At 37.7% G+C, this 20,814-nt stretch overlaps 1 protein-coding gene across 2 annotated transcripts in view; it reads right to left on the bottom strand.

Annotated features, from left to right (window-relative positions):
* The window catches only part of ubr2 (ubiquitin protein ligase E3 component n-recognin 2), a 49,903-nt gene that overhangs the window by 26,732 nt on the left and 2,357 nt on the right, over positions 1-20,814 (bottom strand). For both annotated transcript variants that reach the window (XM_084093280.1, XM_084093281.1), the window contains exons 2-9: positions 14,032-14,291; positions 9,459-9,537; positions 8,550-8,660; positions 7,403-7,533; positions 7,051-7,189; positions 6,885-6,947; positions 5,668-5,788; positions 5,272-5,379 (exon numbers count right to left, since the gene is read on the bottom strand). In XM_084093280.1, the coding sequence (XP_083949406.1) occupies positions 5,272-5,379; positions 5,668-5,788; positions 6,885-6,947; positions 7,051-7,189; positions 7,403-7,533; positions 8,550-8,660; positions 9,459-9,537; positions 14,032-14,291 (1,012 nt within the window). The remainder of the gene's footprint in view (positions 1-5,271; positions 5,380-5,667; positions 5,789-6,884; positions 6,948-7,050; positions 7,190-7,402; positions 7,534-8,549; positions 8,661-9,458; positions 9,538-14,031; positions 14,292-20,814) is intronic.

The following is a 20,814-nucleotide window of genomic DNA, read 5'->3' as shown; positions in this document are numbered from 1 at the left end:
CTTTTTCAAACATAACCTTTCATGCAGAGTGTAATACTGCTGTTTGTGAATGTAAAAGGTCTGCAAAGATTTAAAGATCAAAGTGCACAACAAATAAAGTTATTATTGGGTCTCATTCACTAATAATTGTGTGGATTATTTAGGATTTGCACAAACAGGACAAAATATAGTCAAGATGATATAATATAATATAATATAATATAATATAATATAATATAATATAATATAATATAATATAATATAATATAATATAATATAGTTCTTTCTGGTTCTCGAATCAGCCTGGCTGAGAGCCTTTTCCAAATATGTGAACCACATAAAATCATAGTGCCTATTTTACAATTTTACAAGCACGAATTTGCTGCTGGCTCTTAAGTAGATAGATGGTGATTAAACATGAGATATAATTTATTTGGGGTATATCAAACAGGCAATCAGTCGTATTATTCTATTACTTGTTCCGGAGCTAATTGATTTTGGTTGACGGGAAAATTAAGTTTCATAACTTTATATATTTCTCTATATATTTAAGCTATACTTAAATCCTGTACTAGAGCACTGCTTTTGTATGTTTGACTGAATTGTTTGCTTGTGTTTATTTCCTATTTATTTCCTATTGTTGTTTGATAAATATTATTTTATATAAATATTAGGGCTGACTTCTAATAGTCGAGGATTCGACGATTCGATTCGGAGAGGTCTGATTCGACTATGAACCTCGTAGTTGAATTTACATGGGCGTCAGTTTGGTTTGAAATGTGCTGGGGACAGAGACGCATTCGCATTTTCAGAAGGGCTGGGTACAAACATTTTTTTTCCCGCTTTCACGCAGGTCATGTTTTGAAAGACGGTGTCCTGTAGCTTACTAATGTAAATAAATAGAAATGTATTAAAAAATCTGCTTCACATTTTCAGCAGGGCTGCGGAGCGGCTGTGGGTTGACTCCACACGGTTCTCATGGGCTTTATATATAGGCTAAGTCCTAACGTGAAAAAAGCTTTACGTGGTTTAATGTACCTAAACAATGATTACCAAATTTCCCTCTCATATTGCTCCTCATAACCACTGAAAATGGTCAAAAAATCGAACCCAGAGTCCAATTATTATGGACGTTATCTGACATTAAGCGTTTCTGCTTCACATTTTCAGCAGGGCAGCAGAGCGGTTGTGGGTTGACTCCACACGGTTCTCATGGTCATGGACGTGAAAAAGCTTTACGTGGTTTAATGTACCTAAACAACGATCACCAAATTTCTCTCTCATATTGCTCCTCATGTTTATGAAATGTTATGATATATGTGTGATATGTTTTGTTCATCTGGCTTTAAATGAATAAAAGGTATTTGTTACACACCATGTTTTTCTTTTAGTTTTTTTTAGCTCTTTTGTTTGAAATGGAAAAAATCTAGCTGCTATCTAAAAAATAAATAAAAAAAAAGGTTAGACTATCAGTCGACTACGGCAAAATCTAACGAATCAGATTCGACTATGAAAATCCTTAGTCGAAAACAGCCCTAATAAATATGCCGTATTTGGCATTGAGAAAAGATTGTGATATGGACTTCACTGAAATTTACATTATTACGCCATTAGATGGCGGCAGAGACTGTCTTTATGATTGAGTCAGAACAAGTTGTTTTAGCGCTGTCATAGGAAGGACAAAGACGAACATCTCGCTTTCCTCAGCGGACAATAAAACTGATTTTTTGGAAATAATTATATGGACATCGACCTGAAGAATGAAAGCTATATCAGATGCAGGTAATACACTTGTTTAGTCGATCTCTCTTTCATAATGCCATAATACTGTACGCTACATAATACAATAAGCTGCAATGAAGCGATTCAACGTTCCTTCATTACTAGATCTGCAGGTTTGAAACAGAGGACCATTCTCAGGAGTGTAACACTTTGCTGGGGTCTATACGATGTGATCCAGAGAACAAACCAAATATAGAAAAACATGTGGTACAGTCTGTCTTTAAACAGGTGTGTGTCAAAAAGTCAATTGGCCCGGATGGCATTTCAGCATTCCTGTTAAAAACTTTTGCAAATGAACTGACCCCAGCCTGGTGGCCTGTTTTTCAACAATCTGTAGGCACACACACTGTTCCCAGCCTGTGGAAAAAATCTATTATTACACCTATTCCAAAAAAATCATGTCCAATGGATGATAACGACTATAGACCAATAGCGTTAACATCTGTTGTAATGAAATGTTTGGAAAAAATCTTAGTTCCCCCTGCTTAGAGCTGATACTGACCCCCTGCAGGATCCTTTACAGTTCGCGTACAGGTACAGGAAAGGTACAGATGATGCGGTTAACAGCATTACGGATTTGATTTTAAAACATCTAGAGGACAGCAAAGCCTATGCACGCTTGCTCTTTGTAGATTTTAGTTCTGCTTTTAACACGGTTCAACCTCAACTTCTGATTCAGAAGATGAGTCAGTTGAATGTTAACCCTTTTTTGATTAAATGGTACCACTCCTTTTTAACCAGCCGTACTCAGGTTGTAAGGGTCAATAACACCCTATCAGATTCTAAATTAACACACATAGGTGCTCCCCAGGGTTGCGTGAGTTCGCCTGTTCTTTTTACAATCTATACTAATGACTGCGTGAGTTTACACACTGGAAATTACATTTTTAAATTTTCAGATGACACAGCCATCTTGAGCCTACTGTACAAAGACTCTGATCTATCTCTCTATCACTCTGAGATAAAGAACTCTGAACAGTGGTGCGATGCCAGCAAATTGATTCTAAATGTTAAAAAAACAGAAGAAATAGTTTTTGACCCCAGAGCAGTCGGCGCCCACAGTCCTGTTGTTATCCATGATACTCAAATTAAACAGGTGTGTTCATATAAGTATCTTGGCATCTATATTAATAACACGCTTACATGGCAGGTTCATGTTGATAACTTATGTACTAAACTCCAACAAAGACTTTACTTCCTGAGGAGACTCAGGCTGTATGGTGTCAGCAAAATAATTATGACTGTATTTTACCAGGCTGTTCTGGAGAGCCTAATCAGGTATGGGATCCAAGCCTGGTACGGTAACCTCTCTGTACAGTTAAAAAACAGACTTTCCTACATTATCAAAACTGCCATGAAAATTGTGGAGTGGAAAGACCATCCATCGCTTCAAACACTGTATGAGCAGTCTGTGTATCGAGGGGCACACAGAATACTGGCGGATCCCTCCCACATTCTTCATCCTGAGTATGTTCTTCTGCCTTCAGGCAGAAGGCAGAAGAGCATAGAGTGATAGAGTGCCCAAATGTCGACTTAACCGATTTAAAGGGTCACAACACTCCCTCTTTCAGCTCCAGTCTAGCTCACAATCTTTTTGAAAAATGCAACTTAATTGGGCGTGGTGGCTGTGAGAAGAAGGGAGGGGAGAGGGTGTGGTATGGCACGGCAGGGGAGAGTGGAGGGGGGGAAACTGTCATCGACTGTCACTAAAAATCAGTGGTAAAACGTGAGGAAATGCTAGATTTGTTTATAGCTGGCAAAGTTATAGTCTAATGAAATACTAATACTAAATACACTGACACCTTATAATTGTATTTAAAACATAAATGCACATGTATATGTATAATTATGTCATTATAAAATATATATTTGTTTATATACACACTATAAATGCATATATTTGAAAATAAATTAAAAAAAACGCTTAAAAAAAAAAACGTTCAGTAGCCTACATATCCTAGATCTACACGCCCCCTAAACCCACATAATAAAGATGGACAGTGACATAGAAATTTGCACAAATTAAGCATACGTTCCATACAATTGAGGTATTATCGAAATATCTAAATTTTAATAACGAGTGATTATTTAACAGAAGGCAAGTAAAACGGTCAGGGTTACATTCTAGACACACACACATACCTCTGAAGCGATAGAAAAGTCCTCGGGACCACATCACTTGCAAGATGAAACCTGCATTGGTGTACAAGGTCGAAGTCCACCATTCTCCCGTTGAATGGTTGCTACACACACAGTTTAGAAGTGTCCGTGGTTGATGGCCAACCAGCCGCCCGCAGTCAGAGTCCAGCCCGGGCAGCATCGCGGGGAAAGATGCACTGGAACTTTTGCACCACGAAAACAAACGCGCGTCCATACCTCTCTCATCTACTACGCGATATCATAGTTTGACATACTGTCTGTCATTGGAAAGTTCCACGTGGTGTCATGAATAATTAAGAGAAAGTGTCTTCTCATTGGATAAAAAACTCAGTCTCATTAATAATTATGAGACACCGATGAGTCATCAAAGTACCTGTGACGTGGACACAATGAAGATTTTAAACCCGGAAGACGAAAATAGCGTATAAAAACTAAAATTTAACCATTTTCCCCCTACTATTAAATCTAACAGATGCTAACATTGTTTTCAATGGTGTTTAACACACATACCTCTGTTAAAATCTCAGAAATTTTGGTTTAGGGTGTCATGACCCTTTAAATACTCCTTTGTGCCTGCCTCCATTAGAATCCTGAATGACAAGTTTAAAGACTTGAGCGTTTCTGGTTAACACTGATTATTTTATTTTATACTGTTTACTACGTATTAGTTTGTGTGATTTAAAAATGCAGCATTCACACTGTGCCCAAGACAAATTTCCCTAAGGGGACAATAAAGTATATTGTATTGTATTGTATTGCATTGTATCTAAAGTGACGTTTCAGAATTAGTAATGGAGGCTCGGGCGCAACTGTCAAACTATCAATTTGAGATTTAAATCCGTAGCGGAAGGAAGTAGTTCTGCACAAGAGATTTGTTTAAAGATACTCCGTTCTTGTTTCTTATTTATTTACTCTCGTGTATAAACGCAATATCACACTCGAAGCCGTGTGATATGCTGATACACAGCCATATCACATGAGTAGCAGTGCAATATTGCTCATATAGTAAAGTTGTGTTAATATGAAATATAACTTCCTAAGGCCACACAGAGAAAGTGTTTTTTGTGTATGTGTGTTATAGTTGTTCCTAATTTCTTTGTAAATTTAGAATACATTTTAGAACAAATGTTTTTGGTGAATCGTGATTTGTCCATGAAAAGAGCAGAGGAAGCTCTTAGCAAGGAGGGGTTTAGATATGCCCAATTTTTCCTGTTATATACAACTTGTTAATTTGTTTATTTTGAGGTGACCTGTGAGAGGGAAATGTCGTCATGTCATTCACTGTGCTGTGTGTTTCTGCAGTGCTGCATTATCTCAGGAGAGCTGATGTCAGCACAGGCATTCACTCACCTTTCCACATCTTGGAGTCACAGAGCATGAGCGTGTCCACTAGAGAAGAGTTCTCTCCCTCCGGCCCGCGCTGCAGTCCCACCTGACACAGGATCCTCCTCAGAGCATCTGCTGGGCGACAGTAACACACTCAGGCACTGATTCACTACAGCAGATGCAAACGCTGACTCAGAACACACTGCTCTATTAAACACGAAACTGATGAAAGATTACTGGAATCATAGCAAAATACCAAAATAAACAGCTGTGAAATCCAAACGTATGGTAATTGCTAAATGGAGAAGATTAGAAAGTTTGGTTTTGCACAATTTTATAACATGACTTCTACAGAAGTGATTAAAAGGAAAGGGAAACGACAACAGAGAGGAAATGAGACAGAAAGATACAGAGACAGACCTGAGTATCTGATGATTTGGCCGAGCCAGTTGAGAGCTTTGAGCGCAAAACACTGATGAGCCACTATAGAGGAGTGCATGACCTGAACCCGCAGAGGTTTCGTCTGACGGCTCGTGTTCCTCTGCAAAACATGTGTTCACAAACAAACTACATTTACAAGAACAATTAATGATGCTAAAGTGTCATGAATAGTGGCTATAGTGTTCCGGGTGGTTCTAGAACTAAGCCCACCCCAAGTCAACGGATGGCCCTTCTTTAATGCAAGTCTATGGGATTTCTTTCCACTTGTTTTATCATCTGATAGATTAAAATATGATTGCTTAGTAAAAGTCAATTATTTACAGAAAAAGTGAAACCAAAGTTAAAGTTTTCATTTGATTTAGCTGAAAACAGAAAATAGTTCTCGAAAAAAAGTTAAAAATCAACTAATTCATCAAATGTATTTAATAATGAACACTCAAATAAGAAAAAAGTTGTAATTTAAATGGCACAAGACAATATTATATAAACTTTTTATTATGATTTACTCAAATTCATTCAAATAAACAATTAAACAGTGGATATAATAAAATGTTTTTATAAAATATTTATTCAAACAAGAACTATATTAAATAATGAAGACATCACTAACTGGATAAGTAAAAATATGATGAATATGTTATATAGTGCAAATATATTTCAAAATGCTCCTCTCTTAAAGAGTTTTTTTTTTTGTAGTTGGCTATCAAGCTGTGGACATTGAATGACTTTCCTAAGGTAAATGAAACATTACAAGATGTTTTACTGATGTCTCTTCACAGTTGAAACTGATTGAGTGATTAAATGAGACATGTTAAGGTGTACTGTTTCTTTCCACATATTCATGTGATATAACTAGTAGTAAAGAGGAAGAGATGATTGGTTCATGTGCCGCTTGAACTGAAGCGAGCATCAAATGCTATTTATTGTATGGGTTTTGGGATAAAACTGTCAGATATGTAAGCTGACACTTTTTGGCGAAATTTTGATGCATCAATGATAATAGCGATGTTTGTCTAAGCAAACAACTAACAATCTTGTTTGTGAACCATGTGTCATAGCCAGGTGCTGAAATGATATGCAGATTGGAGTGGATGTCTTCATAAAACTTAAATGAATGCCTTAGCTAACAAGAAAAAGTTCTCAGTAAAAAGAGTAAAAAACCCAAACGGATGGATTACTTATTGCAGAGAACTTACCACGATAACAGATTTGGCCTGCTCACAAAACTGAAAGTCCCCGAAGCGAACAGACTTCCTGCCCTGAATACGGTGAACAGAAGTAATCAGTGAACAGAAGCTAGAGCCTTCAGCCTGAACTGTGGCTCTGGCAGGTGAACTAACAGCAGGTTAAGCTGACACTTACATCTCTGTCCACGGTGGTGGCGAAACTGACGGCCTCCTTCTGGGTGCAATTCACAGCTTTCTGTAGTGTGTAGATGACCTGCTCGTACGTGTGGACCTCATCATTGAACAGCATGCAGTAGTACGTGTCTCCACGGGCCCTTCAGAAGAAAATAAGCAAGTTACACATCTCCTAATATACTAACATGCAGCTTTCAAAAACATCACATGCATGATGGACGATCATGAGGGTCTAGAATGGGTTTTTCTCCAACCCAAATGCTAAAAATTGTGTCTTCTGATTGGGGAAAAACATTTAAGGGACATGTTGTCATCACATGACTTCAAGCTATGAGTGATTATATATATCTTACGGTGGCTCGAGGCCTTCAGGTAGCTCGTCTTCTTTGTCCCAGGTGAGCATGTCCACAGCGTATTTGAGAATGATGGCGAAAACATTATACGTGCGAGCGATCATCTCTGCAGACAGATTAGCCAACGGATCCTACCAAACAAGATGGCTTGTTATTGTCAACTACAACTATTAAAAATCATTTTCAGCAATTAAAATAAAAGCTGAAATGAAATAAAATATTAGATGAAGAATTAGAATTAAGTTATCCTAAACTGACTAAAACTGAAATAAAAATTAATTAAAGACATATATTAGAGACATTAAAAAAATATATATATATATAACTTTAATGCTGTTATTTTACAGAAAAACAGTACAATTACAATATTAATGTTTATGGCTGTCTTAATTTCTGTGCTCTCCAACATTAAACCATTGAGCAGGGAGACCTTTTGTCTCTTTTATTGACAACATATAAACATTTCTCATTACAAATCATATAAAATGGTTGGCGCATGTTTTTAAAATGCAAGTTATAATCGACCCAAACGTACAGTACTGTACAGAGTTTTGATGGACATACCGCATACAGAAGCAACTAATGCATGAAATAAAGGTATTAGAAAACACAGAATTTGCCGTTTGTTTAGTAACTGTTTGAGGCAATGCAGTCAGATTAACACAGGTCATGTGGGTCCCAGGTCGAACAGCACGGAAACCATATAAATACAGAAAAATCACATTCCTGATGACTTTGATGTGGTTCCATTAATGGTCCCTGAGCGTAATTGGGAATCATTAAATGCCTCATTATTCCCATCCCTCCTGCTAAGACTATGTCACGGAGGAAGAGGTTTGTTTGTTTTTAACGCCATGCCAGATTCTGTGGCTATTTTCATGGCGAGTAAAATTCATGGTAAAACTACATCAGTTGTTTACAATTTATTTTTGCAAAAAACTATAAAACTATATTTGGTTACATTTCTTCAAAAGAGTTAACTGAATTTTAACTGGGTTAAAATTAGCACAATTTAATAAAACATGTTTCAATGATAAAGAGTTTTGACAGAAAGAACATTTTGGTGGATTTTCTATTATTAAAAACGTGTGTGTCATCCGGGAGCGGCCTGTTCTACAACAGGTCCACGGAGGAAGAGGGATCTTACCTTCTGGGAGCAGTCACTGATATTGGGCTCGTGTTTCTGACAGTAAGGGCCCTTCTTCCAGGCCTCTGTGTCGCCACAGTCACAAAAGCCTCCTCCTCCTGAGGTGGTCATCTACAGCGGGCACAAAGACAGCAGCAAATGATCTCAAGTCTCCTATATCTGTCTACCTCATTGTCATGAGTCAACCTGCAACACACATGACTGTCTGCTCTAGTGTTCCTTAACAAACACACTTTTTTTCACACCCTAGAAAGCTTACTGTATCGTATTTGCTATGCACATTTCTATGGCCTCTAAATGATCAACATGATCAAAAATGTATTGAAAAACCTGTTGCACACAATCTACTACATGCCTTCTGTCGTCTGATTGATACTTTATAGAAAGTAAAAGGCCTTTTAGTATAATTGTTAAAACATCCCACTTCAAATCATGGTTCACGTGTCTTTTTTCTGAGAGCTATTTTTGCAATGGCTTTTGATCAGCTGGTGTCAAGGTGATTTTTGTATGAAGATGTCTCATTTCAAACAAAATGGTTACAAAAATCAGTCATAGTTTAAACTGAAACAGTCCTTAAATTATAGGACAGTTAACTGTGTTAGATTGATTGTTTTCTCTTCACAGACACAACAGCCCCATCAGTCCTGTAACCTTTACAAAGAACTGTACCAGCCCTCAGTTTTAAACACTAAAAAAGTTCTGGGTTGAGCCATAATAACAATCTTTACAGTGGACAGGATTTGAGCAGGACTTTCTTGTCAGGGAGAAGCCAGGGTCCGCGTGGCACTAGTGCAGACGGGTCCACACACTTGGTATTTGACACTTTCTCTGCGACTGTCACACCAACATGCTGACACACCCGAGTGAGATGTTTAAGACTGTTAAAGTGTGCATCTCGTTTCCTCTTACCCTGTAGCGATGCTCTTTGTGAACGCTGCCTAAGAAGCACTGCATACACAGCACACAGGTTGGATCAGCCGCACACTCCCTGATAAGGAGAAACAATATCAGATGTAAATGACTTCAACAGAAGGATAGCAGCTGTTAAAACCCCAGTGAGCTGCCTACAACAAACAGGTAGCAGAGACACAGATGAAGGTTGTTATAAATGGTAGCAAATAGGGGTGTGACGAGATCTCGTGTTACGAGATCTCGCGAGATTAAAACGCGACGAGATTTCTCGTCGAGGTGAAACTTTGTCTCGTGAGTTGTTGTGATGTCAGCGTGATGGAGCGTGAGGGTGAAATTAGTATTGAAGATGCCCCTGCCACTTTTAAATCATTTGTGTGCCGGGCCAATCACACACACACTCCGCGCACACACACACACACACACTCACTGTCCCTCGCTCACTCCCTCACTCGCGCACGCACACTCACTGTTGCTCGCACTCTCACTCGCGCACACTCACTCTCGCTCACACTCAACCCGTCGTGGAGGACCGTTAAAATTAAACATGCTAGTATTTCTGTCGTGATGTCCTGCATCGCAGACGCGTTGTCGCCCACTATGACACACTATACGAAATGAAACGATCGAATCTTGCGTCCCGACGCCCGTTGTCCTTTACGAATCTCCACGAAACGGATCGTGCCAAAATCGCGCTAAAATAGTGTAAACTGAACCAGGCAGGTAATAAACATTTGACCTATCGCGCAAAGAACCTATTAAAGCACTAAGACATGGGAACAGTATAGCTAACATTCACATATCACAAGTCATATCGACATCGCAATATTAAACAATGTTATCGCACATCGCAGCTTTTCCTCATATCGTGCAGCCCTAGTTACTGCCCAAAGGTCTCAACTGCTGCCAGAAATCGTCGACATGCTTATATTCTTGAAAAAGAACATGACCATAATCTTAGTCTGTTCTGTGTAGTTAATTTATCTCTTTTTCATGCTTGAAGAATTTTTTTTTTTCTGTTTGAACTTGTAGTTTTGAGAGAGCAGTAGGCTACTTTGATTATGGATACACACTTACTGTTTGCATTTAAAGTGTTATTTCAGTTATTTATATTTATTTTATTTATACTGTTTTATTTATTTTTTATGTTCGATTTGTGGAAAGGAGTTAGATTTCTCATGTGAAATCGTACAGGGGAGAAGCCAGACGGTAGAGTTTATAGCAAAACATTTTGCAGTGTTTGCATGTCCTTTACTGCATAGAATTCATTAAAATAGAAGTAAAATAACATTCATTACAAGTTGATTTCAAAATGCACCTAAATTGTTTTGCATTTTGTGATTTTCAGTTGAATAAAAGACTATTTTCCATTCATACATTTCATCATTTAGGATTTCTTAAAAATTGTGTAAAAATCTCGTCTTGTCTCGTTCTCGTGGAGTAAGCGTCTCGTCACACCCCTAGTAGCAAAATCATGCTGCCATTAAGATTCCTCATGGCATGCATCGTAAAGCATTCCCAGAATGCACTGCAACTGAATAGCTCTCTTGCTGCATCCCGATTCGCCTACTTATACTATACCCTAAAAGTATGTACTGTTCTTGTGAAGAAAATGTACATACTTTTAAGTGGATAGCAAAAGAGTAGGCAAGCTTTTGTCATAATCACATCTTTAACGGAGATGGAGCGCTCCGTTAAAGATGTGATTATGACAAAAGCTTGCCTACTCTTAATTACATGCATCCTGTCACCATTTAAACTGATGACAATCATCGTGCCAGTTCATTGTAACATTCAATTTAATTTAATTTCTTACAGTATCAGAGAGAAATGTAGCAGCACAACGTTGATCTGCCAGTCGTGGGTCTTTTTTATGCGGAGACTCTCCTCTTGCATAATGAGTCATTTACAAGTTAATAACCAACGTGTCATCACAAAAGTTCTAACTTTTCATTTGATCTTGTTAATTCAAGGTTTATTTAACTGAACAATATTTGAAGGGTACAATAATGTTTTAGTTATTTACTTATCATTAATAGCATTAAAAACAAACAAATTTCATTTAATTATTTTGTTACATTATAAAATTAAACATAAAAATAGTTACAAATGGTAGCATTTGGGTTCCTTCCCACTGTTGCTTAGATGAGGACACTTTAAGCAATATTATTAATTGGACAGCATAGGATATACTAGTACTGAAAGTATTGGGTAAGAAAGTGAACTGAGCTAGAACTGACATCACTGTTTTCTGCAGAGCTGCTTTATAGATGAACATTTCATATTTGATTAACTTTACATAGTTATTGAACTGAACTTAAATCAACATTGAACTGACCTCAGCTGTAAAACACACTTTTCTCTTTAGAGATGCTTTAAAGCAGAATTGAAAAACTCTTATTTTCCTGTTTATCACTGTAAAGCTGCTTTGAAACAGTCTGTATTGTATAAAGCGCTATGGAAATAAAAATAAAAGACTTTTGCACACTGATTTCAGACACAAACGGTTAGTGTACGAGAAAAAATAATCATAAAATAATAATAAAATAATCATAAAAATTCATTTCAAAATCACAGCCATTTCAGAGCAAACATCAAGAAAGGATTGATTGAATATCGTGAAAAGGCTGAAAAATCATCAACAATAATATAAACGCTATATAATTGTTAATGGTATTGTTTTAATCACCCAGCCCTAGTTGAATGAAGCTTTCTGAAGCTCCCTTGGCTGCACAAGATGTAGCCTATGTAGACAGCAAAGCAGATCACTGGGGTTTTGGATCAGAGCCAGTAACACATTACATGACAGGATTGTAAAAAGATCTGCACAAATTCTTAGGATGCAAGATATATTTCACACAACAGTCACATCAGATTCCAGTCTCATAAAGCCAGCGTGATAAAGCATCGGGGATATGTGTTTGAGCCCTTTCATTTGTTTCTCAAAGACACAGAGCAGACTCCAGTCACCTCCGGCCTCTTAGCCGGCTTACTGTGATCTTGCCTAAAGGACTTAACCTAACAGCAAGCTGACCTAATTCAGCCAAGACTTCCCCGTCTGTGGGAACACGGTGACCCACACTATCCCAGGTCAGACGGCTACAGCAGCATACATTCATGGGGAAAATAAATAAATACATTATGACAATCTAGGCAGTAGACGATGAGCAGCGCACAGAGCCATGATCACTAGTTTGAATGCCTTTGACATCAAACGAATTGAGAATAATTGTGGGTGCAGACTAGATGAGAATCAACACCCTTCTTTGGGTGGATCAGAAAGACAGGGTTCTCACAGCTTTGTTAACTTCAAATTCAAGGACTTTCCAGGTCCAATACCATCAAAATCAAGGACTTAATGTGGAGCCACATTTCAAGTGAGAGCAAGGTTACATCGTGTTACCTTGCAAGATACCGTATTTTTCGGACTATAAGTCGCTCCGGAGTACAAGTCGCATCAGTCAAAAAATGTGTCATGAAGAGGAAAAAAACATATATAAGTCGCACTGGACTAGGGCCGCAACGATGAAAATACGTCGACACGCATGAAATGCGTCGACGCGTCACTAGTAGTGGGAAGTTCGGATCATTTTACTGACTCGGATCTTTGAGTCTCGTTCAGCAAAATGAATGAATCTTTTTTCGAGTCATTTCGTTCATTTCAGCATAATATAAATAAAATGGCATGTTAAATATCCCAACACATCTAGTAGGCTACTTACGAAAAGTAGACTATAAGTCGCATTTATTTAGAAATTTATTTTACATAATCCAAGACCAAGAACAGACATTTAATATGGAAGGGCAAGTTATTCAACTACACAGTAGCACACAGAACAACAGGCTGAGTAGGTATCCGGTATGTTAACGCAACACATTAACAGTTATTCAGCTACACAATAGCATAAAGAACATACACCTGGGAGGCTGAATAGGCTAAATTAACATAAGCCAGCGAGTCCAACAAGCAAGTTACCAGTAAACAAGCTCACCAAGCTCCCGCGATCTCATTCCACATCACTGAATCCATTGAATTTTCTTCATCCTTGGTGTCGCTTCTGAACAACTCTGCCATAGAGCGCCCTCTCGCGGCTGTAGACGGTAATGTTTTCATCTCAGTCTGAATTAATTTTGATATACAAGTCGCACCTGACTATAAGTCGCAGGACCAGCCAAACTATGAAAAAAAGTGCGACTTATAGTCCGGAAAATACGGTACATTGTTACAGTTTTGCGTGTGTGAACGTCATGGCAACGTACAACACAAAGTACCTCACGCGGGAAACACTTAACGTAACGCAAATGCGCGTAGCTAACGTAAATCAAGCAAGCTAGTATGCATAGGCCACGAGGTGTAGGCGAAATAACACATTAGCGGACCGGAGGGAATAATATGGAATTGTTTCCAGAAAACGTCTTGCACAAAATAAATTCAAGCACTAAGGACCTGTGTTTATTTTCAAGAACTTTCCAGGGCCTTGACATTTTTCTTTTCTTTGACAAACTTTCAAGGATTTCCAGGACCCGTGGGACCCCTGAAAGAGATGATGATGATGAAGTGTTGACGGTGTACCTGCAGGAATACGTTGGCTCTCCCACTTTAAACACATGGCCACAGAGCTGTGAGGGCTGGTTGTTCTGCTCCAGCTTGGCCAATCCCACGGACGGCTCTTCCCCGCACAGGTACCACTCGAGCGGGCCCTGGAGCAGCAGCTGGGCCAGCAGATCCTCGTTCTGGGGGTTCAGGTTGGGGCCCAGGCAGTAGATCTTGGGGACGTAGCAAGCCAAGTGCTGGTACACCTCTTTGGGCAGGTTGCTCACCTGTAGCCATTTCTGTGGACAGATGGGTCAAATATTAGACACACACAATAGGGCTGGGACGATACACCTCTCTCCCGATTCGATACTATCACGATACTTGGGTGCCGATATGATATGTATTGCGATTTTTTTTAAGAATTGTGATTCGATATTGCAATATATTGCGATTTTTTTACACTACACCATGGAGAAAAGTTAAATCATACACTTATACAGACTGTACATGATGTATAAGATGAGTCATATTTACAAAAACAATTCATCACATCTTTCTGACTTATTTCAGAAGCATCATACAATCCTACATTCTCTTGAATAAATGATTCATTAAATACATTTTTTAAGAGTCAGTTGTCGCCACCTACTGGTGAAAATGTAATCGATAAATGCGTTATTTTAAGCGCCAAGTTTCTATCAAAAGCTGATTTACTCTATTTTTATCAATATCGTAGACATCATTGTTTATATTTGAACTTTTATCCAAGTACTTCTATGATAATTTGAACTACTGCATCACAGAAATAATGAGGCTGAAAAGACTGCTGTTTCATGACTACTCTCTCTGGGTCAGCGGCAACACAGATTTGAATGTCGCGATATGATTTTGTCAACGGTTTACAGATGAAATGGAAGATGATCGCATGGGTGTTTGAATCGAGATCTCAGTCTTTTAAAGATGAATCGTGCAGCTCTACTGTCTTATCTCCCTCAGTATATGAGTAGCGCGAGTGCTTTTCAGTGCTTTCAGTCTCACGTCGCTTTCACACGTCCACTTGAAAGGGATGTTACGTCACTTTAACACTCACAGATAACGACACATTTCATCCTCTGCAATGCTATACCATCCGGTTTAAAATGTCTGTTTAAAGGAAATGTGAATAAGGAGACTGTGAGTCTCAGACCTGATGTTGCAATTAAAGGAGTTACTATTACAGATAGAAGATGGAATAATTACTTTATTAGGATGTTACTAACTGAACACAGCCCAATATCTTCTAAAACACACTGGCATTATAAAGTTGAGTACATCGACTGGAAATATGCATGGTTGCTGCCTAAAAAATATTGCATAAATATGGTGAGAGAAGTACATTTTAAAAGACTTAATCTGGTGTACCCAGTTCAAACTCCTCCTCTTAGGTTTCGTACTGATGTAGATGTTAAACGTGATTTCTGTGGGACTGAGAAAGAAAATGTTGTCCACTTATTTTTTAATTGCATTTATAGCTAAATGTTTTGGGTCAATTTGGAATGTTTTCTTTGTAAATGCTTAGGGATGAAAGTTTACTTTTCTGAAAAGATGCCTTTTTTTAACTTAATAGACAAAGATTACCACCAAATGTGGCCTTTATTGTTAATCTCCGTTTAATTATGGGGAAATACCATATACACAAACAAAAATGGGCTAAAGGAAAACCCAACTTTTTGTTATTTCAGATAGAAATTAAATTATATTGAATTACTAATTCTAATTGGGTTGAAAAATAGTAAAGCAAGAGATTTTATGCTATTTATATGATGATCTCATACCTGTTCCTTTTCTTTTTATATTATTTTCTTTTTTATCTTGTATTATTAATTTTAATTCCACTATATTTTCTTTTCCTATTTGTTGTAATGTATAATTATTTATTATTTTTTGTATTATTTTTGTATATTATTTATTGTCATGTTTATTATTTGTATGTGACTGGCATTCAAAAAGAAAAGAAAAAAGAAAAACCTTTTCATCCTCTGTTGGAACACAAGTGGCTAACTTATGTCAACCTTGTCTATGAGCAAGGACGGAAATAAAGCAATTTAATTTGAATTTATATCAATTCTGTAATAATAAAAAAAAAAAAGATTTTAAAATCGTAAAAATAATTAAAAAAAACACGATAGCTAGGTGAATCGATTTTTTCTCTTAGCCCTAACACACAACTGTCAGAATATTAGAAATGCAGCCTTTTACTTTAATCATTTTAAATCTGTGAATAAATTAATTTAGCTAATTAGTGCTTCAATGTGAAAGCAGACACACACAGATAAAAAACAAAACAATGGCAAGGTAAATAGATCAGTGGACAAAGGTCAGGTCTGAAAACTAGGAACACTAGTCGTCAGCGTTTGATTGCATTGCTGCATCCACTGGTTTATATTTGCATGACCTTACAGGACAACCAGTCATTTAAAACATTTCTCAACTAAGTTTATATGTAGCAAGTACTAGGCAGAACACAATGTTTGTTCTAGAAGTGTGAGTTTAGAGCTGCACGATTCTGGATGCATTGAGAATCACGATTTTTATTTATTTTTAAGATTCTCCAACAACTAAACAAAATAACGTAATTTACTAGAGGTTCTGACAAAATATGAATTGCTGAGGTCTACTTAAAATGTTTAATTAATCTGAAATATTTAAAACACTCGGCTTGAATGAATGATTCAATGACTCATTCAAACACGTTTCATAACTGGATGAATCAGCGTTTTTGAACGAATCTGACAAATACATGTTTTCACTTGTCGCCACATGGTGGCATAAAGGTGTAATCGATATAATCGTTATTTGAATCACCAGGTTACTTTGAATCGGGGGTTTGCTCTAATTCGATCGCTACCGTAGACATCAGTGTTTTTATCTGAAATTAGTGCTGCACGATTAATCGTATCGCAATCGCGATGTCAAGTCGACGCGATTATATGACGCAAAATGCTGCGATTTTATATTAAATAAACAAATTAGCGCTGTTAACGCAATTCACGCAGCATCTGTTAATTTTTGGCATCCTTTGGCTAGTGTTACATGATCCCGCTCTTATTCATGCAAATGCTTAAAGAGGCTACATGCGATTTTCTGAAATTTAAACTCGCGACTGACACCTGTGGCCAAAAAACGGAACTGCTCTTCCTTTCTGCTCGCTCTCGTACGTGCACACTTCACAAGTCATCCGCTGCAAAGAAGTCAACATTATGTTTACAGAGGTAAGAACAGTCAAATACATATATTGTTTGAGAAACTAAGTTTGTTTGCTGACTAGCGGTGGTGGCAGAGTGATCTGAAACGTTTAACATGAACGCGCTTGACGTCACATCCGCAGACAGCGCACGAAAAATCCGACCCGACAGAAAATAGGAAAAATAGGATACAGGCTTATAGGTGCACCCACTGTGAGCTGACAAGGTGTCAGTATGCTCATCAGGAGATGTTTGAGTCATAAATGGTCAAATAAAAAGGCTATTGTTATGTTTATTTTGGGGAAAAAGTTGCATGTAGCCTCTATACCATTCATGTGTGATAAGACAAAAAAGAACGCGCTGCCTGTGAATGTCCTCCTGACACACACACACACGACCCACAGATAGACGCGCGCCAGTATCAAGTTCTCTTTCGCTGTAGAACGAACAACACACATGTATGCCAAAATGAACGCGCTGCCTTGTCGTGACTGTGACACACAGAAAGACTCGCGCTAATAACTCGCGTGCGCACAAGACAGCATGCCAGAATACAGTTCTCTTTCGAGCTTGAACGAACAATAACACACACAATTACAGAGCCGGACAGTAACGGAGTACATTTACTTAAGTACAATTCTGAGGGATCTGTACTTTACTCGAGTATCATTTTTGGGGAGTACTCATGACTTTACTCAAGTACATTTGAGAGGCAAATATTGTACTCTTTACTCCACTATATTTCTATCCATAACTGTGAGTACCCGTTACTTCTTCAAAAAAAAAAAAAAAAAAAGGAAAAAAAAATTCTCGGAAACCCTCAATTTGTTGTTTCCCTCTCAAATGTGATTGGATTGTGCAGGCGCCACTGATCGGGACAGCCTATCAGCAATCACCTTCAGCTTTCCGCCAAAGTCAACTCCATGGTCAGATTTAGATAAGAGACGAAACCATGGACAAAACAATGGATGAAGACGCAGCAGGTCCATCCCGGGAGTATTTTTTTTCCCAGGATGGTAGGGGAAGCCTCATGAATATTCATTAGGGAAGTCATCTCTGATTGGTCTTAACCCCAGTGACGGGTAGGTTTAGGGGCGGGGTTATGGAGGTCATAAGACCCCCAGTGACGGGTAAGTTTAGGGGTGGGGTTAGGGGTAGGTCATCAGACCAATCAGGGATGACTTCCCTAATGAATATTCATGAGTCTTCCCCCACCTCGCCAGACTATTTCAATTTTCTGAACAAGTTAATTCGCTTCAAGTGTTTGCTGTGTTTACCAATGCAAGCACTGTGGCAGTAGTAATGCAATATTTAGAAAATGTACTCTTGTACTCTTGACACTCAAGTACTTTTAAAAACAAGTACTTTAGTACTTTTACTTAAGTAGACATCTGACTGTAGTACTTTTACTTGTACTTGAGTAAAATTTAGCAAGGGGTATCTGTACTTTTACTCAAGTAATGAAGCTGTGTACTCTGTCCGCCTCTGCACAATTATGCCAAAATGTCTTTTTGTTGAGTATCTTCATAACATAAGAGTAGTCTTATGATGAACATGAAGAGATGTGACTCGTGAGAGAATGAGGCACGTGAAATCCGCGTCTCTGACAACAGCGGCTGGTCTTAAAGGGACAGTACACAGTAGCCACTAATTATATCTGTCGCTAAAGTTAATCAAAGAACAAAGGAAACAGAGAAAAACACTCACTGCTCTTGGATAATAACTTTTTTCTTTAGGCAGATTATCACTAATCTGTGTGTGCATTTATTTTCCTTAAGAACCAAGCAAGTTGACTCATGAAACCATTTGTTTATTATATATCGCAATCGCAATATTGACCTCAATTATCGCAATATGACTTTTTCCCCAAATCGTGCAGCCCTATCTGAAATATAAACTTTTAACCCAGTTCTTCTGTGATAGAATATTTGTAAGGCAGAAATAATGATACGGTGAGGTTGAAAAGACTTTAACATGACACCTGCTCTCTTTGGGCCAGCAGCGTGAACACAGATCTGAATGTTACGGTGTGTTTCGTCAAAGGCTTAATAGACAGAACAGGTTTAAAGGTTTCTCAGCTCTATGGTGTGACCAAATTAAATGTATGTTTTTTTTCTTCTAGATTATACAGCAGAGATTACAATATGGATACTGTTGGTGGAAATAACATTAAATAAACATTTAATCAAATTAATTTCATCTGATTATTTTTCATTTTATTTTTATTATTATTATTACTAAAATGGTTGTTTTTATTAATATTCAAGCATCACAGACAATGGCAGACAGCGACCAAGGCAGCTCTGGCATAATGTCAATAACACTTCTACAAAAGACTTAGTTTCTTTACAGTTATTGAGGTAAACATGCCTAAATTACCAACAAAAAAAGGTACCGGCACCGAATTACCGAAAATGATGGGATGAGTGGTTCATGTGCGCTTGAACTGAGGCATTACAGTGATCTGTCAGTAACTGTATTAAAGAGCACCAAAATTACTTTGTTTGAATTTCATAATAAAATCAACAGAATTTTTAAGATGAGACTTTGCTTCATATTAAAAGTAACGACGCTTTTTGCGATTATGGGATGGCAGGCATCAAATGTTTAGTTAAGTTTTGATCAACAGAAAGCAGCACAGACTAAAGGATTTTAGATTTAAAAACCCATACCATTACTGATTAAAACCAAGAAATTAATATTGTCAATCCAGAGCAAGTGTCCACACAGCTGACATGTTTAACTGCTGTAACTGATCCACGTTGTGTGCACGAAATAGTGAACACAGTGGAAACGTGCCATCAGAGAAGCGCTAATGAAACATCTTCAGCCCTGAGAAACCGTTTCAGACCCAAACTGAAAGCTGCTGTTTCGGCCCAAACATTTTGGTAGCTGAAATTTTGGTGCATCTCTAGATTTTAATGGCAGCGATATTTGCTCGCTTTCTGTATATGTTTTTATTTAAAAAATAAATTAAATAAAAAACTACATATTGCAAAGTTTCTAGATTGACAACCGTATTTAAATGTGCAATTGAATCAGTTGTCATTGACAGTAATAACAACAAAACAAAACAAAATCTGATACAGAATGTCAAATAATCTGTATTAAGTCTATGAGTGTAACTTTTTCATTTTATTTTTATTGCTAACTTTTCAAATCAGCCACTGAAGTCTCATGAGAAGCCAGGCTATTCCACTATATTTTTCTGTTGATATGTAAAATCAGGTAGCCTACATTTAGCAATATAGCGGGTGAATTATGTATATTGCGATGTAATGATGAACTATTTGCCTTTCTCCACTGATGTTCTACTCTCCGGATGCTGTTTTTTAGAAGGCAGGTGTCTGACTCTGAGATGACGAACGGGAACATGGTTTGTGTAACATAAACAACACAATATTAGCTATTTAATAACAGTCAAGGCTAATCATGTTAATTTCAGTTATGTGTCTGACCTTGTAGAAAGCGATTCATAAAACGCATAACTAGGGCTGGGCGATAAAACGATAACGATAATTATCGCGATATAATTTTTCTCGATAAAACGATATCAAGAGTTCGATAAATGTTCGATAATGTTTATGCGCCAAAA

The sequence above is a fragment of the Abramis brama genome, assembly GCF_963993115.1.
Source record: "Abramis brama genome assembly, chromosome: 19".
NCBI classification, from domain to species: domain Eukaryota; kingdom Metazoa; phylum Chordata; class Actinopteri; order Cypriniformes; family Leuciscidae; genus Abramis; species Abramis brama.
The sequence above is the reverse complement of the archived record's forward strand: the minus strand, read 5'-3'. Positions and strand labels throughout refer to the sequence as shown.